Raw genomic sequence first — 24052 nt, forward strand, 5'->3', positions numbered from 1 at the left:
ATGTGCTTTCTAAGGTGCTGGCTTCTTTACTGAATCCCTTGGCAATGCATTGATTGCACTCCTTTCAGCTGGGTCAGTATTCCCTTGTGATTATGCTTTGGGTTGGTGTTGTCTTCTGGGGTTTGGCACTCCTCCAAGATTCACTTGCCAAGATTGCAGCCCTCATTGGTAAATGGAAACTTGGCGCTGAGAGGGTCTCTTAATTCCCAATAGTAAGCTTGCATCCATTGAAGTTTCTGGGCGCTGCTACACTCAACTTTCATTTGGGATTTCCTCTCCGTGTTTATAGAGGCTTGACTCCTGACACAATTTTCAAACCAGTCTTTTGGTTCTGTCCGCTGTAGCGCTCTGTCGCTCTTCCACACGGAACATCTAGCGTATTGGGCTCCCTTCAGAGTGGCTGCAGTTTAAGACCAATTTGAATTTTTAGTCCAGTTTAGATTTAAACCCGTTGAGAAACATACCTGCGAAAACCTCCTATTCATTTTTGGTCTCCAAGTCTGAACATGTAAAACTGTATGAATTCAAATCAAAAACATTGTTTGTCCTTTTTATACTTGACTTTTCGTGTGACGCCTCTCATTTTTAATCATCCGAGTTCATAATACTTGAGCTGATATTGTTGAATACTGTTGAAGTTTTTTCTCAGCCACAATGCTTTCATGTATGTTTTGGATCTAAGCCCTTTATCTTTTTTATTTTTGGGATTGCACCCTTTTAATACGAAATATGGTAGTTGTTTATGAATATGCTCTCGCACCCGATCTCCAATCCTTAATGCTTTGCAGCAATGTTTGTACACATAACGTTAAACCATTGAGCTGTCCAAGTGAAATCTTCTAGACCTTTTTTTCTATAACCCATTTCACTCTTGATTTGTTTTCCAGCCTCTACACGTTTTGTGAAGTGTGAAAAATGTCACCATTTTTTTGTTGTGTTGTCGGAATCGGACTCTAAAAAGGGCATAAATAAAGAGCCTGAAACGGCAGCTGAAGCTGTGAAATTGGCATTCCAGCAGAAGCCACCCCCACCTCCAAAAAAGGTAAGAGCATGGTGACTGGCTGCACAGATGTTGCTTATTTCTTATTGGGGTTTGCTGTATGGATTGCAATAGACACTTAACGGGCCTAGCAAATTCTTAAAAATTGCATTTGACACAAATCGTGTGGGTTCCTTAGTATACATACTCAACCTAACAGAAAGGCACTTGCCCCATGGTGATGGGTGATACAATATTTACCAGTGCTTTCAGTAAAATGATGCATGCCACCATAAGCACATTTCATATTTGGTGCAATGCTGCCACTGAAGGCCATTCATGCACAGTGAAACCTATTTGCCATTGCAGCAAATGTCAAAAGTGTCAAACCTCTCCATACCTGCCAATAAGGTAGAGTACCATGCACCTGCCAACCTCCACCTCCAACACTCTGGATATCCTTGCCTCCCTTACTCGCCTCCCCCTGTGCAACCAACAGAAGGGCGTGGGAGAACAGTGGAAGAGAGCAAGTCTGAAGCCTGCAGAGCCATGCATCAGAGGGTCCATCCCAGAGGGCCAGTTCCCCTTTGCTGCACAGCCAGCGAGCAGTCCCACGCATAAAGCGTGGAACTCGGGGGATCAAGGAAGCCCATGAGTGCTGCTGCCTGGAAGGAGACTGGAAGTTGGAGAAGCTTGGCCCTACGCAGAGAGAAGAAACCACCACATGGAAAGTGGTCAACTCACGCCTGCTGGAACAGTCACCAAAGTCCCATCCTCTTATGCATGGCTCTGCAGACTTCCGACTCACTCTCTCTCTCCCCTTTCTCTGACGCCCCTCCGTTGGTTGCCCAGGACCTTTGTTTCTGCCTGTAAGGAAGATGGAACACTACCTTGGTATGGCACTTAATGCACGGTTGGAAAAGGGAAAGGGCCAGAAACCACACCAGCTAATTCTCTGTGAATATTCACAGAGTTGTCTTATTCAATCCCCAAATAGCGATTAAAGAAATGTGCTTCCTGTCCTTTAAGAGGTGTTCATCCCAAATGTGATCCCACTTGCCCTGACCTGTAGGGGGTGTTAAGCTGAGCAGGTTCATCTGCTTAGTCCCAAAAGGGGTGGCTCCCCTTTGGGGAGAGGAGACAAATTCTCTGGATTCATCAGGTACTTCAGGCAGCACTCCAAAAATAAGTTGCAGCTGCCTTGGGGGCTTAAGAAAAAGTTCTGTTGGAGAGTAAAAGAATAGCCCAAAATGCCATCAAAATGTCGAGGGGGACTGATAAAGCTAGAAAAAAGAGTTAAGAAAAGGACTTTCTGGCCAAGCATCTTGTCTCTCCTTTTCCTTAACTCAAAACCACCAGCATTGGTATTGTATTTGTAGTGGTCATTTATATTGCGCTTCATGCTGGCTTTCACATCTCCTAAGACTCTGGCCAGGGATCAGACCCATGTTGCATGGAGTCATCTTGTTCCAAAGGCAAGAGCGTTGGCCGTACACTATCCTCCCTGGCACATTACATCTTTATTTTTGACTACTCCCTTCATTTGTCTCTTTAATGTATCTGTGTTCTGCCACTCCATCCAGTCCTTGCCTTCTAAGAGCTCCCCTCCCTCTAATGTTTGACAGGATAGGCCAGAACTTTGTTTATCCATCCTCTTCCTGTCTGCTATAGCACTGTGATTCTGATGTTAACCTGCTTCTTCTGCCACTGTAGGTGTTTGCAGATTTGTACACCTTGCTGATTTATTTCCAAGATGCATGGTTAAAACTGTTTGTTGCATGCATGTTCGCGTTGACTCAATGCCGTACAGGCCACAATTGACCGATTCCCTCTCCCTAGGATCGGAATTAACTTTCTTACAGGTACATGGATGCTGCATTTGTAGGTCCATGGTTTGTTTAACTGAAGTTAATCAACCTAGCTTGTGACTGCTTACTCACATCTGGTTTCTGTTTGCTTTGTGTAAACCTCTCAAGCCTTAACTTTTCCAGTGTTCTTGTTTGTAATTGTTTTTCGAATGGATTGTGTCCTCCAACGTATTCCACATCTTTGATTTGTAATGTCCACAGGTGTGCACTTCTGAAACTTTTTCAGCAGAGGGGGTCCTGTGTAGATGACGTCGGGTCGATGTCCCTCGAAGGCCTCCGTCGAGGGTGAGGTCACCGGATGTTATAAATGGGACGCGCAGCGCCTGTAGCTTCAGTTCAGTTTTTTCCGCGAACGTTTTTCGTGAAACTTGGCGCGCCTCGTGTTTCATCGTTGAGATGTCTTTCTTCAACCCCCCCCCCCCTCGACCCCACGGTCTGGCTTCAAGACCTGCTGGGACTGCAAGTTGAAAATGTGATCCGCATCGCATTTGTTTGTTGTGCTTGGGTGACAGTCGCTGACTGCCAAGGACTTGTAGGGGTGGAAGGGGAAGGTCCAGGTAGGTAGGGGTTCTAAGCCCAGTAAGTCTCGTACATCCAAGTCGAAATCCAAAGGGGTGTCCACCGACGACTCGAGGGGTGACTCTCTGCGTCGGGAGGAGGCCCGGGGTTCTCGGTCCCGGCGTTGTTCCTGCCATTCTTCTTCCTCGTCGCAGCATTCTCGGAAGCGCAGTCACCAGTCGCCTTCCTTGTCGGAGGATGGAGCCGCGAGGAAAGTGGCATGTCTGACAAAGTCCTCGACTCCGGAGGAATGGGCTGCCTTTAAGGAGCAAATGTTGGCGATATTCCAATCGCAGGGCACGGGTCCAGTTGCGCCTCCTAACGAAGCCGGCCAGGATCGGTCTCGTACCGTGCCTCGCACGGCTCTGGGCTCGGGTCTGTGCCACGACTCACATCGGGAACCTTCAAGGAACCGTTCGGACAAGGCTTTGGCTAGTATCCGTCCGAATCAGACATCGATGCTTTGCCATCTTATCAGCCCACGGTGCCGTCGGCACCTGTGTCGACGTCGAAGCCTTTGGCGCCCTCGACGCCTTAGGGAATTTTTGGCTGAAATTTGCTGTTGAGTACCCTGATGTGGTGGTTCCTCCTAGGAAGGCTGCTGTGAAGTCTGTGAGGCCAGTCTTGGACTCCAGGCCCTCTTCTGTCCCCATGCCAGGGTTTCAACTCCCTCTGGACAATGTTTATGAAGAGGAATAAAGGTCTGATTTTGAGGACCCTCGTGAACTTGATGTGGCTCCAATTTTTTCTAGAGACAAGTCAATTTGAGGAGTCTAGGCAAACCCTTCATGACGCCAGTGGGTTGGACACTTCTCTGGAATTTGCTAGGCCTGAGCTTGGGGCTCATGCTGTGTCTTCGTACAGGAGGCTCATGACTAGGGTCTCGGAATATCTGGGCTGGTCCAGTCCTCCTGAAGACATTGTACAGGATGATGTAACAGATATCTTGGATCAAGGTCCGTCCTCTGACCCTGTGTTACCGTTTCATCTCACCTTACAGAAAAGGGTGGCTGCTGCTTGGCAGTCCCCGGAATCTCTTCGTCTGTTAATAAATCTTTGACAAAATACCACCCTTCCGTTAGCGACCCCCAGCCATTTATCCACTCACCCCACTCCCGAGAGTTTGCTTGTTCAGGCGGTTACGGCCACCTCGACGCAGGCGGCATAACCTGCCATCCCTCCTGATGGGGACGACTAGCGCTTCGACGGTTGGGTTTAGAAGGTATTTTCCGCGGGGAGCATGGCATTGAAATCGGCCAACTCTACTTGTGCCTTAGCAAGGTTCTCACACACTCTGTGGGACTGTTTCTTTAGCGGCTGAGCATATTCCCAAGGGGGAAGAAAGGGATGGCTTCTTGGCTCTCGTGCAGGAGAGCAAGAATGCCATGTGCAAATCCCTTCAGTCGGGTTTGGATACGGCAGACAGTCTTCGCAGGTCCATGGCTGTGAGCACCGTTATACGCTGATTTGCGTGGTTGCGGAAGTCTGGTTTTGCTCCAGATGTGCAAAGCCATCTTCTGAACATGCCCTTTGATTGCGCACATTTGTTTGGCAACAAGGCTAACGAGAGCCTTGAGAGGTTGCAGACCTCGCAAGCGGTGGAAAAATCTTTAAGCGCAGCTGTGCGTCAACCTCCACCTTTTCGTTCTAAGGGACAGCAGTGGAGGGGAGGTTCTTTTCGTTACTACTCCTCCTTTGGTAGAACAAGAGGGGCAGCCAGTCAAAGGGGCCAGCGGAAAAGTACCCATGGTGGTCGGGGAAATGGAGGTGCCAAAGCCGCTCAGGCAGCTGCCTCTTTGCCTTCAGGCACTGCTGCAGCCGCTTCCAAACAGTCATGAGGCCATGTCCCATGGTTCGCCGGTTGGGGGCAGACTGTCTCAGCATCTCGGAGTGGCATGCCATTACTTCAGATGTGTGGGTTCTGGAGGTCATAGCCCATGGCTACTGTCTTCCCTTCCTTCGACTGCCTCATGGGAACTCTCTTTGAAGCTTCCAGATCCGCTTCTTGCGCAGGAAATCTTAACCCTGCTGGAGAAAGGCGCTATAGAACTGGTGCCTGTAGCGGAGAGGAACAAGGGATGGTATTCGCCTTATCTGTTGATCCCAAAGAAAGACTGGGGCTTGAGACCCATCCTGGACTTGCGTTGGTTGAACAAACTTCTCAGGAAGGACAAGTTCAAGATGGTTACTCTTTCTGAAGTCCTCCAGGACCTTCAACTTCAGGATTGGTTGGTGTCTCTGGACCTACAGGATGCTTACTTTCATGTGCCGATTCATCCCAGGCACAGAAAGTACCTGAGGCTTGCGGCTGGAGACTCGCACTTTCAGTTTTGGGTCCTGCTGTTCGGATTGACATCCGTCCCGAGGGTCTTCACCAAGCCAATGTTGGTGGTGGCAGCGTACCTCAGGCGAGGAGGGGGGTGGGGAAATGTATGTCTACCCCTACCTGGACAACTGGCTGATCCGGGCACGCTCTCCGGAGCAAGCATTGGATCACCTCAGTCTCACCTGCCGCTCCCTCCACAGGCTGGGCTTCTCCCTCAATTTCAAGAAGTTGCATTTGACACCTTCCCAACAGCTCCAGTATATCGAGGCTGTGTTAGACACGTCCTTGGTGAAGTGCTCGCCTCCCAAGGTGAGGGCTCATCACATTGTGCAGATGGTGGAAAAGTTTCAAGATGCCCAGTGTCTCCCGGCTTTCGAATTCTTAAGGTTGCTTGGCTTCATGGCATCCTGCATTTTTCTGGTGCCAGAGGCCAGGCTGAGGATGAGATCCCTACATTGGGTCCTCAAGCTGCAGTGGTCGCAGTTCTGAGGCAAGATGTTGGTTCCTGTTCAAATTCCACTCTGTCTCCCAGGATCTTCTGTGGTGGGCCAATGAGGGGAACCAAATGAAGGGGGAGCCGTTTTGGCAACCGTGGCTGGGGGTGACTGTAGTGACGGATGCTTCCCTCACAGGATGGGGCGCTCATGCCAACGACTTGACTGCCAGCGGTCGTTGGTCTGTCGGAGTCCAAACTCCTGTTAGAGCTGAGGGCCGTCAGGCTAGCCCTGAAGCCTTTCCTGCCGTCTGTGCGGGGGAAAAGTGTCCTGATCATGACGGACAACACAGTGGCAATGCATTACCTCAACAAAAAAAGGGGAGGGGGGTAGGGTCACTCCCGTTGTGCAGAGAGGCAATGCAGCTCTGGTTCTGGGCCATCCAGCAGGGAATTTTGATCTCGGCAGTTCATCTGGCTGGAGACGAAAATGCAGCGGCGCACGCTCTGAGCAGGCAGAGCACGATCTCTCAAGTGTGGGAGTTGGCTCAGGAAGTCCTTCAGTAGATCTTCGCCCTCTGGGGAACCCCACAAGTGGATCTCTTCGACACCATTGTCAACCATAAGTGCGAGAGATTCTGCTCAAGGGAATTTCCCCCGAGAGGAGCCTTATGAGACGCGTTCATAGTGGATTGGTCATTCCCGCTGCTGTACGCGTTTCCTCCAGTCTCCGTCATTCCTCAATTTTTGCAGAGGTTACAGAGGTTCGGTTCCCACATGATCCTTATTGCTCCAGATTGGGCCAGTAGAGCTTGGTACCCGGACCTTCTAGAAATGTCCATCTGCCCTCCATGCCGTCTTCCCTACCGAGAGGATCTGCTCTTGCGTGCGAGGGGAGGTGGTGGGGGTCAGGTTCTCCATCCAGAGGTCAAGACTGTCAACCTTCATGCTTGGTATCTGAAAGGTTGAGGTATAAGGATTGGGACCTTGACGTGATGGAGGTGTTGGTTTTGGCCAGGCGGCCTGCAACTAAATCCCTGTACCGTTGCCGTAACTTCTGCGACTGGTGCAGAGGTCACAATGTTGATCCTTTTCAGTGCTCCATTCCTATGGTTTTGTCTTTCTTGGGCCCACAGGGGCCTTCAAGTGGGTACCATTAAGGGTTACCTGGCGGCGCTGTAGATCTTTAAGCGCTTGTCTGAAGAATGTTCTTACTTTAAGATTCCTTTTTGATTTCTCAATTTCTTAAAGGACTGACTAATGTGTTCCCGCCGTCCCCTTTCCAGGTGCCGGTTTGGGATTTAAATTTTGGTTTTGAAATTTCTTATGGGTGCTTCGTTTGAACCTTTGCACTCTTGTCCTTTGAGATTATTGTCCTTCAAGACAGTGTTCTTGGTTGCGGTTACTTCCACTCGCAGAGTGAGTGAATTGCAGGCACTTTCCTCTAAGCCACCCTTTACTGTGTTTCACAAGGACAGGGTTGTACTGCGGGTACGTCCTTCCTTTCTACCTAAGGTAGTATCTGAAGTTTATTTGAGTCAGAAGGTGGTTCTCCCATCTTTCTATCCTCCTCCTCATCCTGGTAAGGAAGAGGAAGTGACTCCATCGGTTGGATCCTAGGAGAGCGCTGAGCTTTTACATTTCTAGGATGTCCAGGGTGGGAGGACTATCAACTCTTTGCAGGATATGCTGGACACCGATTGGGCCAGGCTGTTACTAAACAGACCTTATCCAGGTGGATTATCCTCACTATTACGGAGTGTTCCTGATTGGCGGGTAAGGACCCTCCTGAAGGGTTGCTAGCTCATTCCACTAGGGGCGTGGCTACTTCCACCGCCCTCCAGCGAGGTGTTCCTATTAGGCATATTTGTGATGCCGCTAAATGGGCTTCGTTTCACACCTTTTGTTAAGCATTACTCCCTGGATACAATCCATGGTCAGGATATGGCCTTTGGTAAGGCGGTTCTTTATTCCGTCATCTGATTGGGTACTCTAAATTCATTTCCCTCCTCCGTTTTCTGGTACTGCTTAGGGAGTCTGTCAAAGATGTGGAATACATTGGAGGACGCAATCAATTCGAAGAAAAAGCTACTTACCAACTGGTGACGTTCTTTCGACTGGATGTTCCTCCAATGTATTCCACATCGCCCTCCCAGCCTCCCCCTCTGGAGAATTTCGTATGCGATTGCAGCTTACATTTTCGCAAGGCTATGTGCAGTCCAGCAGGCATGAGACTGGTGCCACGCGTTCTGGGGGAAAAAAACTTAAACTGAGGCTACGGGCGCTGTGCGTCCTATCTATAACATTCAGTGATGTTGCCCTCGACGGAGGCCTTCAAGGGACATCAACCCGACGTCATCGACGCAGGACACCCTCTGCTGAAAAAGTTTTTGAAGTGCACTGCTGTGGACATTGCATGTCAAAGATGTGGAATACGTTGGAGGAACATCCAGTCGAAAGAAGGTTACCAGTTGGTAAGTAACTTGTTCTTCTTTTTAAATCCCCTGCAGAGGGAGATTTCTAATGGATTGTGTCCTCCCAGGGATTGCTAATTTTTGATCTGCTCATATTCTGCTTGCAGTCTTCAAACTTTTTTTTGACAGCACAGGTCTCTGTGCGGCATCCATGTCCCTCAGCATTTTCCATTCCTGCACTCGGACGTGATATTGACGGTGGTAAAAATAGCATGCACTGCACCCTTTGCCTCAGTTCTGTTTTTCCGCATGCACTGCACACTACTTTTCGCCTCGACTCGGCGATTCTTCATATTTGATTTTCTGAGTATGTCTACTTTCAAGGTCGGTTTTAAGATTTGTGTCGACTGCGATTCAAAAATGTGGAGCACATGTCTACACAGGATATGCCTCTGGTGCCTTGGTAAGGAGCACAAAGTTATCAAGTGCGGCTCTTGTCAATCGATTACTAGCAAAGCTTTCAAAGAGAGGAAGACAAAACTCGCCTTAGAACGGTTCGTCTCAAAATGTCTGAGTTCTACTCCTTCGAAAAGGAAATCCTCTGAAGGTGGCAGTTCAAGGGACAAATCACCTGAAAAGCCTAAAAAGCGATTCAAACACTCTTAAGCGGCTGAGGACTAGAAGCGATTTGCATCATTCTTAGTCCTCTCTAAGGAAATCGGAGACGCAATCGTTCTTGGTCTTCTGACTCCTTGCCCGACAAGAGACTGGTATGTTTCCCAGCTAAGTAGAAAATAAGGGCACCTGGCGGAGTCCTGATTTACCCAGGTGGGTACATGTATACACATCAAAAGTAATCAGGATGAAAGATCCTACAAGCAGTTTGTTGTTGTGAATGTTGATATTTATTTCACAACAACATGGAACATTTTTAGTGACTCAATAATTACTTTAGAGTACTTTCGATAAGCACGAAAGCTTAGAGCACAATGGACAAGGGTGATTGTATGCAGTGATAACACAGGTAAGTGTCAACCTCAGAGATATTGAGGTCAAAACTTCCCTCTTTGGCCGAAACACACCTGTGTCGATCCCCCGTGACACAACTGTACTATCCCCCTCTTTATGTTTTTGTAAAAACTGTTGTGTACACCTTGTGTAAACCATGCCTCAGACCACGTTCTGTCCCTGGCGCACCCTCTTCAAATTGTAGGTCCTTCCTACCTCATTTTTGAATGTGCCTCTATGTGAAGTTTTGACCTCAATATCTCTGAGGTTGACACTTACCTGTGTTATCACTGCATACAATCACCCTTGTCCGTTGTGCTCTAAGCTTTCGTGCTTATCGAAAGTACTGTAAAGTAATTGAGTCACTAAAAATGTTCCATGTTGTTGTTGTGAAATATCAACATTCAGAACGACAAACCGCTTGTAGGATCTTTCATCCTGATTATTTTTGATGTGTATACATGTTTCCCAGCTAAGACTGCCTCAGCAGCTGATTGGGAGAAGTTCCGTCAGGCAATGACTGATGTGTTTTCGAAGGTAGCCCTCCCGGTCCACCGAAAGAGCTGAAAAATGCTACAGATTCCACTGCGCCCTCAAAAGCCAGCAAGGAATCGTCGAAGGCTTTGACCAGTGAGCTTAAAAGCTTGAGTCAGAAAACCTCTGAGATGCCTACTCAAGCAGCGTCGACTGCATGGAGAGCATCGAAGCAAATAGTTTCAATTTCTTCACTTCCAAACGCTTCTACATCAAAGCTTTCGATCTCAGATCCATCTTTGAGCTTTAAGCCTCAATCGAAGAAAGTCTTTTTCAGGTCTTTTGGATCCATTTTTGACGAAGCAGAGTAAGATAAGGACATTGTGCCCTTCAGATACGAACATTTTGGCACGCCAAATGTCCCTGAGGAGCTTGCAATCTTGTTTAGAGGACTTGGCTACTTGCCTTAAGGAAGCCAGTGGCTTAGACACTGCTCTGAAGAATTTCCTCCACCTGAGCTGCCCATCCAAGTGTTGCATATAGGACAGTGATGAACAGGGTCACTGAATATTTGGGGTGGGGACGTCCTGCAAAGGACATTGTACAAGATGACCTAACGGATAATCCTTGACAAGCGCCCACCCTCCCCCCAAAGGATCTGTGCTACCTTTCTATTCAGCACTCAAGAACACCATCTTGGAAAACTGGCAAAAGCTCACCATCACTCCTGTTGTCAATAAGGAGTTGGCAAAACAAAATATAGACCATCCGCTATTGATCCTGTATTTGTCTTGGCACCCTATATCTGAGAGTTTGGTGGTACAGGCGGCTCCTTCCACCTCTTAAGGCAGATGCATATCCATCCATCCAACCTGGTACGGATGACCAGAAATATGACATGCTGGCAAAAAGGGTGTTCTCTGTGTCAAGGACATCAATGCGTCTTGCGCATTGGCAAAATATGCATTCACTTTGTGGAATGTAGCTGATAACATTCTTGAAGGAGAGATGACAGGTGGTTTCAACAATCGCATTAGTGATAAGGAAGTAGCATGTCAATCACTCCATTCGGGGTTGGATGCATCACTGTGTTAGTTACTCTATGGGCTCAAGTGCAGTCCTCAGGAGTTTTGCATGGCTGCGCAAATCTGGATTTGCTCCAAGACTTCTGGACATGCACTTTGATGGGTCCAAACATTTTGGGACACAGTCTGATGACAGGTTAGAGAAGCTTTGTGCTTTTAAGGTGGTTGCACAATATTTGGGAGCAGCCATCCATCAGCCACAGCAGCAGCAGCCACCTTACCAAGGTTTGGAGAGGGTGTTCCTTTTGCTTCTACTCTTCTTTTGGGCAAAGAGGTAGAGGTTAGCCACCCAAAGAGGCCAAAAGAGATTTCCATGTGGCTCTAGGGGCCGTGAAGTTAGAACAGAACAGGCAGTTACCCCCTCACTACCCTCTACCATAGCCTCAAAACCAGCCTTGAGTACTTTGCCACAGGGCTCTGGTGGGGCGGGGTGGGGGGGGGGGTATGTTGACCCAGCATTTGGAAGAATGGTGCTACATTACTGTGGATGCTTGGGCACTTCAGACAGTGGCCCATGGGTACTGGCTCCCATTTATATAAAGGCCCCCAGAGTGTCCCTGAGCGAGCAATCGCTTCGGGAAACGGACTTGCTCCTTCTGCTGGAGATTATGTCTTGGAAAGAGTACCTGTAGCAGAGCAAAACAAAGGCTGGTACTCGAAGACGATGACTGCCTTTGTGCTCCCCTCATACACTTCTCTCTTTCAACGCCCACGGGGGTTCTTATCCTCAAGGTGCCTGCTCAGGAAGAGGGAGAAACTAGAACCGAGGCAACCGGCGCAGTTGGTGCTACTTTTATACCACTGTGGATGTCCCATCCAAGCGTGGGTATGGAAACTGCTGAGGGACATTGATTCAATACTGCACAGCAGCCTCTGCTGCCGATTTTCTTTTCTGAAGACTGCAAGCAAGATATCGCTATATCAAAGAGGATGAATCCGTGGGAGGTACATCCAGTAGAGAGAGCATTACCAGGGGGAAGTGATTTGTTCTTTTGTAGTAGACTATTGCTTTTGCTTCTTCAGTGCATCATAGAATGCATAGGTTGAGATGTGGCTTCTTGATGCCAGCAAAGGGAGTGTCTCAGTTTAGGTGACCTTCAGCTTTTGTCGTCTCTGAAAATGTATAGTTGATGTTCTTATTGCTAATTGATGCAAATATAACACTAAAGTTCAGTTATTCAAATTGTTGTTCTCGAGCTAGTTGGTTATTTGAATGCCTCTAAGAATGGTCAGGCATGGATAGGGCTATAGCTAGATAGAATGGCATGTTTGTGGGTTGGACTATATGCTCTAGATCTTGTGATTTTTGAGTCTGGGTCTTGCCACACTGGGTTAGCAGTGTCCCAATCTATTCATTAGAACACAGGAGATGGTTGCTTGCCTCAAACCCTGATCTTTTCTTCCCAGTAACCCTAGGTACCTAAATAAATAAATGTGGGTCGATGGTTGCTTGCCTCAAACCCTGATATTTTCTTCCCAGTAACCCTAGGTACCTAAATAAATAAATGTGGGTCTGACTGCCAGTGCCCAAAGTCTCTCCCTCATATCTTGCTTTATCTGTAGAATGGAGATCGTGTGTCTTTCTGCAGACCCTATTGCAGCAAAGGGAGAATTGCTTGTTTGGGGTCTCTGTCCTAGCCTGTCTTACCATACTCCCTTACTTCTAACTCCAGACCAGTAGCAGAAGGGAGCTTGCACCTCCTTTCTAAATGATTTGCAGTTAGTCGCGGCTTCTGATTTTTCTTTTTCAGTTGCAGTACGTTAATGTTTTTCTGAATTGGTGCAAGTCACTTAACATGGTGATGGATTTCAAACTATCATTTATGCTTTAGAGGGATGGGGCTTGTTGGAAGGAGGAGTCCTCGACTGAGAAGTGTGTTAAACTATTATGGCTTTTTACAGCCTAATGTGTACAAAATGTTCAAGTGGCATATGTGGTCGTGTTGTGGTAACATGGTGGTCAGTCGTTGTCTAGGGCTACAGCTTTAGATGAGGTGATGTTATCTTTGATGGCTTCACCACACATCAGCCCTGCAAGCACGCTTGGAAACAAATGAAGACCTGACACATTGACCACTGCTTTGCAGCTCGCAATATATACACAGAATATGTCCCAAACATATTTAGGTTGGGTTTGGGAGCACAAAATGGTGAACTAATCTTAAAGTTCATGAATGCCTAATGCCTATCATCTCTTTTAACCTGTCTGTCTTGACTTGCGTTCATTATATTTCTATAGGACGTCTAGCCAACAGCAACACTAATCTACTGAATCTGACACTTAATGATGCGTCTTGAACACAGACCCAACAGACAACCCGACAATCACAATGGCAGGTTCAAACCTAACATTACACCCAGCTTGTTAATAATGTGGTCTCAGAAATTGGTGTTTTTCACACAATCCAAACCATATGTATAAAATAGTGGAGCATTTTCACATGTTGGAGGTTAATCAGATTTAGTGGGTTCGTTTTATATTTAAAAAAAAAAAATCCTACAGGTGTACAATATAGTTAATGGACGGAGTACCTAGACAACTTTGGACCGATTTGAGATGTTCTTGGTCGAATCACAAATTACTTTCGATTGATCCTCCAGAGACAGTAAGAGGTGTCTATTCCACCCAGTTAAAGCAGGATGAGTTTCTATATTTTTAATCGGAATATATGCGTAAACTCTGTACATTAGACCGGTGGTTGAGGTACCTTAACTATCTTGCATGTATCAGGAGGCTTTGGGAAAGTAGGGCAATGATTTTTCAGAGTGGTCTTCATCCTGGAGAACGACACTGTATATTAACCGTAAAACCTATCCAGTGTAAATGACCCATCGTCTCACACCTCCCACTCCCCCTCACCCCTCCCTTTATTTCTTGTGTATGTACAGATCCCATTTGGGCTCAATGTCTGAAGTATTCGAACATGGAAAGTATATTGAATGCGATTGTCTTATTCGAAGACGTTTTATGCTTGTTTTGTTTGCTCCATACCCATCTGGTAACTGCCGCAGTATTTACATTCTTAGGTGTTTATTTGGTAATGTGCACCAAACCCGTAGGTAACCAGGCGCAGCAGATAAGAATACTTAAGACTTAGTTGCAACATGGAATCAATACAGTGCAAACAAGAAAGATACAATAGGGTTACAGTGAGGGATACAGTAGGTTACATGGATTCATGTAGGAGCGGTTCAGTAGAAATAAGTGCATTCATGGTCAGGTATATGAGTAAGTACTACAAGGTGTCTACGGGTCCTATGTAATTGGGCCGCAGCCAGTTTAGGGAGTTGCGTCTGAAGCTAAGATGAGACTGATCAGTTCTGAGGCTCAGAGGTCGTGCATTCCACTGTTGAGCAGCTTTCATTGGGAAACTGCCTCCTCCTGATTTGGTTAACTTGAATCTAGTTATCTCTAGACAGTGGGAGTTGGCCGCTCTGGACGGGCGAGTCAAGGTTTTTCTGGTCATTCTCTGTGAGGTATGGGGGAGCTGCATTGAGGCATTTTTAGGTGAGTGATATGGTTTTAAGTAAGATCCTGCTACTTATCGTTAACCAGTGGTGGTCTCTTCTGAAATTAGAAATGTGTTCTCTATTGGTTAGATTTAGGGCAGTTCTCCAGGCATCATTTTGAAGTGTCTGTAATTTATTAAGGTTATTTTTGTTGGCTCCTAGATATAGGGCATTAGAATAATCCAGTTTTGACAATATTAGCGCATTGGCGAGGGTGATACAACTTGCTTCTGTTAGATATGGTCGGCAGGCCCTGATAAGTTTCCCCATGTAGGCAGTAGAGGAAGCCAGGGAATTGAGCCGTTTTCTTAATGATATGGTGGAGTCGAGATAAAAACCTAGTGTTTTTACCTCGTTTACTAGTTTGATTGTGTTCCCATCTGTGTTAAATGAGGCATAGTTGGTATTTCGGTTTTTTAGGTTGGCTTTGGAGCCAAGGATCAGGATCTCTGTTTTATTGTCATTCAGGCAGATGCCATGGGATGCCAACCATGCCTGAATGAGGAGGTATGGATGATGGGTACCAAGGCTGTATCCTTATCAAAGTTGCCGAAAGAGGAATGGGGATCTGGGTGTCATCTGCGCAATTTGTGTAGGTGACACCCAGTCTGTCCAATTTATCGAATAGGGGCTTGGTAAATATATTATACATAGTGGACGAGACAAAAGATCCTTGTGGGACACCACAAGTGGTTGAATCGTGTCAGCCGATGTCGAGGGGGAGAAGACTCTCATTGTTCTGTTTGCTAAAAAGGACTGGACCCAGGCTATGGCGTCACTCGAAGTGGGCCGCCGACGCTAGGTGTTTGCACAGGACTGCATGGTCCACCAAGTCGAAGGCCGCGACAGATGGAGGAGTAGCATGGCAGTTTTGCCTTTGTCCTCAAGTTCGTCTATTTGGGCCTTTAGGTCAATAGGCGCCATTTCAGTACCATGTTGTGGTCTGAATCTAGATTGGCGGGATCCTAGTAGGTGGTTGGCTTCAAGGTAGTCCTCAATTTGCAGGTATGCTACTCTGTCAATTATTTTAAGGAGAAAGGGTGCCGTGGTGATGGGTCTGTAGTTGGTAGGGATGAATGGGTCGAGAGTCTGTTTCTTGAGGAGCAGTAGAACCCTAGACTCTTAAGCTCTTTGGGACAGTGTTGGTTTTGAAGGAGGCATTGATGAGTTTTGAAATAAATGGACTAGGTCTCTCGCTGCATTTTTGACTCCTTGGTCAGGACAGTTGTCACCCTGACAGTTGGATGGCTTTAGGGATAGTATGTTTTTTTCCGTCCTAGCGGTTCCAGCCAGTCGTGCCAAGAGTGATGTCATTACTCAATTGTTGTACAGTGCTTTCGGGAGGTGGACAGTCCCTACCCTGAAACCAGTACTTCATTGCACCGCCAGATAGTATAGTTAAATATTGGGGGCCGTCAATCCTCCCGTCATAAGGCATTCAGTAATTCACATCCAACCTGGGTTTGTGTTAACCGCTCCACCTCCCACCAACTCACGGCACACGCACACTTGCTGATTAAGCTCTTAAGTATGGTAAAGAATGACATTTCAATCGCTTGATAATGGGTATAGAAGGTATTCAGGAATGTTGAAATGTTCAGAGCAGCCACCCTCCTCATGAGTGAGAATGTCAATTGGATCCATCTTTCAATTTTGATTTAATGTGTTTGACTGTACAGTAATTTTACCAGTATGTCTGTTAATGGATACAAACATCCCCAAATAGTTGGCTGTGTCATGGCACATCTTAGTTTTTACAGGTATGTGGTTTCCCATAGCACTTCTTGTCAAATCGACAATTTCCGATGTATTCCGGTTAATGGTGAGCCATGCAAACTGCCCATATTGTAGTATATCGGAGTCAATTGATGCAGGGATCTCGGATGAGTTAAATATATAGTGCCATGTCTGAATGCACCAACAGAAGTCTGTGTGACCTCATCTTGTGTGATACCCCTTAGTTTATTCACCTGTCTCAGCAGTTGGGCCAGCGGTTCAATGACACATGGGTAATAAAGCGGGCAGCCCTGCCTCGTTCTATTAAGAAGTACAAAACCCTGGAAGATGTCAGGATTTGTGATGACTCTGGCTGTTGGTGACCTATCGAGGATCTGCACGCAACGAAGTAAGGCAATGGTGAGCTAAATACTTTCCTGAGGTCTGTGCAAGAATGATTCTGAGTGTCAGATTGAATAGCGACTGTGGTCAAGTCTATGCTAGTTAGTTGTAGAGTCGTGCCCGGTATGAATGCTGACTGGTCCTGTTGCACCAAGCTAACTATGTGTTGAAGCAGTCATTTAGCAAGGAGCTTGGCCAGAAATTTCTAATCCGTATTGAGCATAGATTGTGGGTTGTACGAGTTAAACTGTTCTGTAGGCTTGCCATGTTTTAAGCTAACTATTTTATATTGGCTGGTACCGGGGACTCTGGGAAATGTCCATTATCGTAGGTCTCTGGAGATACCTTTCACAAATGAGCATTAATATGATCAAATTCCTTATTAAAATGTTGGGGGAAACAATCTGGCCCAGTTGTCTTGTTGTTGGACATACTTTGTGTGGTGTCTTGCTTCCTATAGGCTCAGAGTGAGAGGAAGCGTGTCTGCATGATATTTAGTCTAGAAAGCATGACCTTATTCATGTAGGAGTCTAGGTGAGCACAATTATTTGTAATGTCTCTAGTACTTTGTGTACTTCGGGGGCAGTTAAACGCCCTCCATCAAGGGTCTCAATAGCGTAAATCTTCTGGGAATCCTTTCTCTTCTTACAATGCCTGATGGGGTTCGGCTGGGTCTATCCTTTTCTCTGAGGTTTCTGGCCATCAATGGTTTATACAAATATATGATCTCCAATTTGGATACCATGGTGAATTGTTTCTCAAATACTTGGCATCGGGACGTAGAATTGGTTTGTTCACTTTTCAGCTTCTAGTTTTTCTGATCTAATGAGTCCGTCCCTGAGAAATCCAGTCTTTGGTTATGCAAATTCCTCTTGAAATGTATCCCATATAATTAATCTTACTGAGTATTCTTTAATTGTGGTCTGCATGTAACCTTTGAAAACTGGGTCATTTAAGGATTGTGCTCTAAATCCCTACTATATCTAGACTACATTTTTGGCAGAGACAGACTTCATTGCCGTGCTGTAGTCTGAAATTCCCATAAGAAGGATTTTATTCTTTTTATTTGTGTTTTTTTTAAACTTGATTTTATTAGCATTTATAGAGAACCAGACAATTTTCAATATAGCAAAAACATGTGTATCCTTCATTAACAAAAACTGCCTATATACCCAGACACCCATCCTCCCCACTCCTCATTCAAATTGGCTTTCTGTTCAATGGTATAGGTTTCATCAGCTATTGTCTCAGATCGAAAGGTTCTCATATTGTATGTGTATATCGCTTGCGGTTCCCCTCTGGGTCCAGCCCCCCCTCCACTTCACTCTTCCCCATTCCACTCCACTGAAACTCTGGATCAGTCCACGTAGCTGTCTTCCTGCAACACCCATTTGAGCATTAGGGCCGACCTCTTTCCAGAACATCCAAGGTCCCCCGATTCCTGCAACCCCTAGGGCACTGTGGAGATGCTCCTGGAAACATCTTCGGCAGGTTCACCGGAGCCCTGTGCCATCCCATTAGCATTCTGAAATTGTGTTCTATTGTGGAGGTGACCGGAAGACCACTCTAAGTATGTTCCCTCTCCTTCTCGGAAATCTCTTCACCCACTAGCTCCACCCAATATCTCTGGAAGGCTTGTGGTTTGCCTACCCTGCAGACGTTTCATTCATAGCCTTGTATAATTGGATAATATGCCCTTCCTTGTCGCCTTTGATCCTAGACTTTTTCCACTGGTATTAGTTCCCTGGCCACCGCTTTCCCCCACTTAATTCGAAGATTCAAATAGAGATTGAGTCCCCTCCCAGTATATCTTGCACTTTACCCCATTCATGAAAGTTCCCATCCTCGAAAAAATTGTCCCCCTCTCTCTCCAGCCCTGCATCCGGCCACCTCTCCAAGTGCACAACCCCCTGGTGCCCCAATTCGATCTCTGGCGCCCATAATGAAGACATAGGGGAGGGCCACAAGGTTTAACCCAGCCCGTCCCTAGAATCCTGCCAGACTGACCACAAAACTCCCAGTGTGGGGTCGGACCAGATACGTTCCGGAATGGATCTGATCAGGGACCAGAAGTAGTCCCTAACTTTAAGGAGATGCGCCACAAGATCTTACAAGTAGGTCCAATAAGTTCTCAGATCTTCCTTCATATGTTCCAGTATCCCCCTCGTCTTTGCCGCTTTATAATAGAGGCAGATATCCGGGAACCCCAATCCCCCGCCCTTATCCCTCAGAAGGGTTAGGGTTGCCATTTTCACCCTTGCGGTCTTGGTTTCCCCATATGAATCTACGAAGCTCACCTGTAACTTCTACGAAAAACTTATCCGGAAGTTGGCTCAAGATGGATGCAAACAGATATAGCAGTCTGGGGAGGACTTCCATTTTTATAGCAGTCATCCTTCCATATCAAGTCACTATCGCCATACCAAGTCAATATCAAGAGGAGTCACCTCTTCAGGTCGGCCGCAAGTTGTGTGCGAAAGGGATCATTGTTCGCCACCATCATATTTCCTAAATTCCTAGTCACCCTTATGCCCAGGTATTTAACACTGCTCTAGTTAACCTTCATTCCCTGGTAGCTCTTTGTCGTAACTAGGCGGGGACTTTGTGCCAATAGCGGCAGGATAGCAGACTTTCCCATGTTTATTTTAAACCCTGAGAAGCAGCCATAGTCAACAATCTGGGCCATTAGGGCCGGGACAGATACCTGCATATTCGTGAGGTAAGCCAATATATCGTCAGCAAACAGCAAAATTTTGCACTCAAGTTCTCCCCCCCACGATACCCCTGTCTGGTCATTTGCTCGAATTGCGATCGCTGCAATCGCCAGCGGCTTCATGGCAAGGGCGTATAGGAGCGGGGAGACGGGACACCCCTGCCTGGTACCTCTCGTGAGCTCAAACTTCCCCGTAAGTCCCCCATTAATTCGAACCCTTGCTCTGGGCCTGTTATATAATTCGGACACCCATTTCAGGAAGTTTGCCCCAGCTCCATTCTCCCCACAATACCTTCATCATGAAGGGCCATTCAACCCTATCAAAGGCCTTTTCTGAGTCCAATGTGACCAGGCACACATCCAGTCCTCCCGCTTGTGGCCCGTGGATCAGGTTGATAGTTTTCCTAATGCTCTCTGATCCTTGTTTTACCCTAATAAATCCCACCCGGTCCCTGTGCACTAGGTGCGGCATTCCTCCCTCCAGTCTCGTTCCTAGGACTTACACTAGTATCTTCACATCTTCATTTAGGAGGGAGAAGGGCCTATAGGAGGAGCATATAGTGGGGTCCTTCCCTTCCGTTGGGATCGCAACAATAATTGCTGCCGTCATTGTGTGGGGGAGGGGTTCGCCCTCCAAACTTGCATTAAATACCTAAAAATTCATCAATTTTGGCCTCATCACCTGCCCATTTTGATGAATAGAGGGTCCTGTAGTATTCTACAAATGCACTCCCAATACTCTGGATGTCATGGAAGCATACATTATCCTCGGTCATAATAGCCCCGATGGTCCGCCTCTTTTTCTCCTCCTGCAGTCTCCATGCCATGATTCTGTCTGCTCGGTCCCCCCTCTAGTGATAGTTCTGTTTCAGAAACAGGTTTTTTTTTTTTTGTTTTGTTCCTGTATCCTGCATCACTATGGCTTTCAATTGTGTTTTATACCGCCTGTGCTCTTTTGACCTTGGCGGGCAAAATATATTGCCCGTGGGTACCTCCCGGTTGTATCTCTTCACCTCCTTCTCTTTCCCTCTTTTTCTTGGAGCCTATTCTCATCAGGGTCCCTCGTATGGTAGCCTTGAAACCATCCCACACCGATTGGATCCTCACCTCCCCTGTAGCCTTAAAAAGGAAATACTCTTTTTGATCTCCCTAAGGAGTTCCTGTTGCACCGTTTTGTCCTTTAGCAGGAAGTCATTGCCTCGGAGATCCCTTCAGTACCACTATGTCAACCTGTATAGCAACCATATTGTGGTCTGACCACGGGATCGGTGTTACCCGGGAATGTACAACCTGATTTTTCAGGGTCTCCTCCACCAGGATCAAGTCGATGCGCGAGAAGGAATCGTGAACCGTGGAATAAAAGCTAATTGGCATGCTGCCTTCTGCCACGGGGTGGAGGGAGTCATAGACCTAGTACCTCATTGACCACATTAAACTATTCTGAATCACCTGCTCAACCGTTCCCGTTCTCCCTCTCCCTCCCCATCCTCTTGCGGTCCTTCTGTGGGTCCAAAACCATATTAAAATCCCCACCTTTCAGCGAACTGAATCAGTTTATCCCTGACCTTCTCCCAAAATTCACATTGCTGCACGTACGGTACGTATATTGAACCAATCATGAGCTTAACCCCTTGTAGTTGTCCCTTTTCTAACACATACCTCCCGTTAGGGTTTGTTGGAACCGTATCTACTGTAAAGCTCAGCCGGGCTGAGACCAAGATCGCCACGCTGCTACACATTTTTTTTTTTTTTTTATTATTATTTTTTACAAGTTGGAAGCCATAATCACCTCTCCCACATCCCGGTAGCGCAGTCTTGGTCCCCTTCCCCTTCTTGCAATGATATGATATTTATAATGCGCCTATACACAAGTGTTTCAATGGGTTTCCTGTAAACCCGTCGAGATTGGACCTCTTGAACTCACGTAGCACCATAGATCTTTTGGAGGGCCAGTTAAGTGCCAGGAGGTTTAAGGGAACCCACCCGCATGTCGCCCTGGCCAGACATCTCCTTTTTCCCAATGGAACACTCTACTTACCCCTCCTCCTAGACAAGCCCACAGTCTGGACCCTTTTAACCGTGTCCCTACACCACACCATTGGTTTAGATCATTCACGTCTTGAACATGGATCGCATCCCTCTCCCCGCCCCGTCGGCATCCAACCCCACCCAGAGTCATTTCCCCTCAATCACCAGTGGTCCTCCCCTTCGTGGACTAGCTCAGCCAAGCACAATTATTCGAGCCCAGATCCTTTTAATAACTACATAGTACTCCCCCCCACAAATTCACCACCCCAAACTTCTTAACCATCAAACCGTTCTATACTCTCTGACATGACTCATGGCCTATGGGGGTGGGGGTCAACACAGGGCGATCCAAGCTTCCTGGATTTTCTGGAGCCTGGGACTTTGTCTATTTGGACCCTTTAAGCGCCATAGTCTGTCTTCTTGGCCCTTTCCATCTTCTGCTGCTTTCTGCCCGTCTCCTCCCAATAACTCCACCATGACCCTCCTTATATCTTCCTAGGTCACCAATTTGTAACTGTATCCCTCAACTTCAAAGGATATAGAGAAGGGGAACCCCCATCGGTACCTCACACCCTTTTCGCTGAGCTACTTCGTGGGGGAGAGGGGGGTGCACAGTCTTGGCCAAAGTAAGAGCCGATGGATCCTGATAAGTCCCCACCTTTGCATATCCCAGGGACACAGGGCCCAGCCCCCTTGCTTTCGCAAGAATTTTGTCTTATTTGGATAGTTGGGGAAGCGTGCAAGCACCGAGCGTTGTCCCCTACCGGTTGCTCCCAATCTATGGACTCTCTCTAGTTTGGGTTTGTCCATGTTCTTATCACTGAACAGCGTCTTCACCACCTCGTGAATGGTTCTCCGGAGATCTCCTACTTTCTCTGGGATTTCAAAGAAATGCAGATTATTTCTCCTCTCCTGGTTTTCCAAGTCGTCCATCTTTAGAGCGACTTCTCATCTCTCCAGCTCCGCTAGCTGCATGTCCTTCTGCATTTCCAATGTTTTGAGGGAGGTCTGGTTGTGTTCCACTGTCTGTAGCCTCTCGTCCATACTATCAATTCTAACATTTATTCATCCTACTTTGCCGCCAATGTCTGCCCTCGTTCCTCTAATCTCTTCCAGAAGGGAGGCGATATATCTTATTGTGAACATGGCGTCACTCCCCGCCTCTGATATGATGGGGTTGGATCTTTCACTGCCCAGCTCCGGATTCTGGTAGTCAGTGTCCTAGTTTTGCTCTCCAATCTATATGCAGGGTGTGGCTCTGCTTTGTTTGCTTGGATCGTGTCCCAGTACCTGCACCCCCTCTGTCTCGTATGTCGGTAAGAGCTTATTCATCCAACACCAGGGGACCACGCTCTGGTACTGTCCTCCTTTGTTGTCTTTGCCACCTCTGTCCGGGGCACTCGGGTACCGACGGTTGGGGAAGTGGGGGGTGAGGGGGGCTTGGAGGGCGGATGGGTCGGGTGGTGGGCTTACCTACGTCCCCCTCCCCCTTCCAGGCAGGGAGCTTATTCTCAGTCCTCATGCTGTTCTGCTAGGTGTAGGGCACCATATGGCCTGGCCCCCACCCATGGAGGCGCAAGTCTAAGCTGGGATTTGAGTGCTCTGACCCTAGCCTGAGGCTCTTGTTGCTGCAGGAGCCCGTGGGGCTGGTGGGAAGGGGGTTGGTTTCAATCCTGTCTTTTCCCCTCTTGGCGTCCTTACTTTTCCCCTTGCACCATAGAGATGTTGTCCTTCCTTGATGTGGGCTGTAAAGTAGGTCCTCCACTAGGCGGGCGCACACACCCCAGGACACAACCTGGGGGCCCACACCTTCGCTGGTTTTCCCCCAAGTGGAGCAGGGCTCTTGGGATCCCCCACTACTTGTCCTGACTCACCCTGTTATCTTGCCTCCTGTTTGCAGTTGCTTCAGGTCCCTCCCTACCCCCACTCTCCCTCCGGGGCCCCCACAGTTTCTCCAGCCTCAGTGGCTGCTTGTGTGCCCCGGTCCACTTTCACTGGGGTCCTGCGCGTGGTTATTGCAGGTATCTCTCTTGGGGCGGAGAGTTATTTCCTGTACTATTTGCTGCAGTGACTGTGGCACCTCATCTTGTCCTTGGGGAGGTGGGCACATGCCCCTAAGAAGGGGGCCCTCCCCTCCCTCCGGCTCCAGTAGTCTCCTGCCGGCTGTTGCCCTCTTCCCCTCTTGGGGTCTCTCCTTGTATCTGCGAGGGGGAATCGGGCCCCCATGACTCAAAGACCTGCAGCGCTGTGTCCACAGTGGGGGCAGACACTAATCTTCACTGTGACCCTTGCAGTCCTCCCTTATCCATGTGAAGAAGCTTTCCTTTAGCACGTGTCCCCTTCTGTAGGGAAACTTGCAGTGTGTAATGCTCTGCATATCACTTTCATATGGAGACACAGTGCTCCGTTCCTTGCTCTTCCGCCGAATTTGTTGCACTGTGGGCCCCCCTCCCTCCCGTGTCCCATGTCAGCACTTGGGAGGGCTGGGCTTCGCCGCCCTCAAGTCTTTAATTTGAGTTCTGCGGCCGCCGAGTGCAC

General features: G+C 47.6%; 1 protein-coding gene across 2 annotated transcripts in view; it reads left to right on the top strand.

Annotated features, from left to right (window-relative positions):
* Nucleotides 1-24052, top strand: part of CLPX (caseinolytic mitochondrial matrix peptidase chaperone subunit X) — a 417306-nt gene that overhangs the window by 124849 nt on the left and 268405 nt on the right. For both annotated transcript variants that reach the window (XM_069625088.1, XM_069625087.1), the window contains exon 4: nt 888-1042. In XM_069625088.1, coding sequence (XP_069481189.1) covers nt 888-1042 — 155 coding nt within the window. The remainder of the gene's footprint in view (nt 1-887; nt 1043-24052) is intronic.

Source organism: Ambystoma mexicanum, chromosome 11 (genome assembly GCF_040938575.1).
Source record: "Ambystoma mexicanum isolate Mex_15411 chromosome 11, UKY_AmexF1_1, whole genome shotgun sequence".
Taxonomy (NCBI): Eukaryota; Metazoa; Chordata; class Amphibia; order Caudata; family Ambystomatidae; genus Ambystoma; species Ambystoma mexicanum.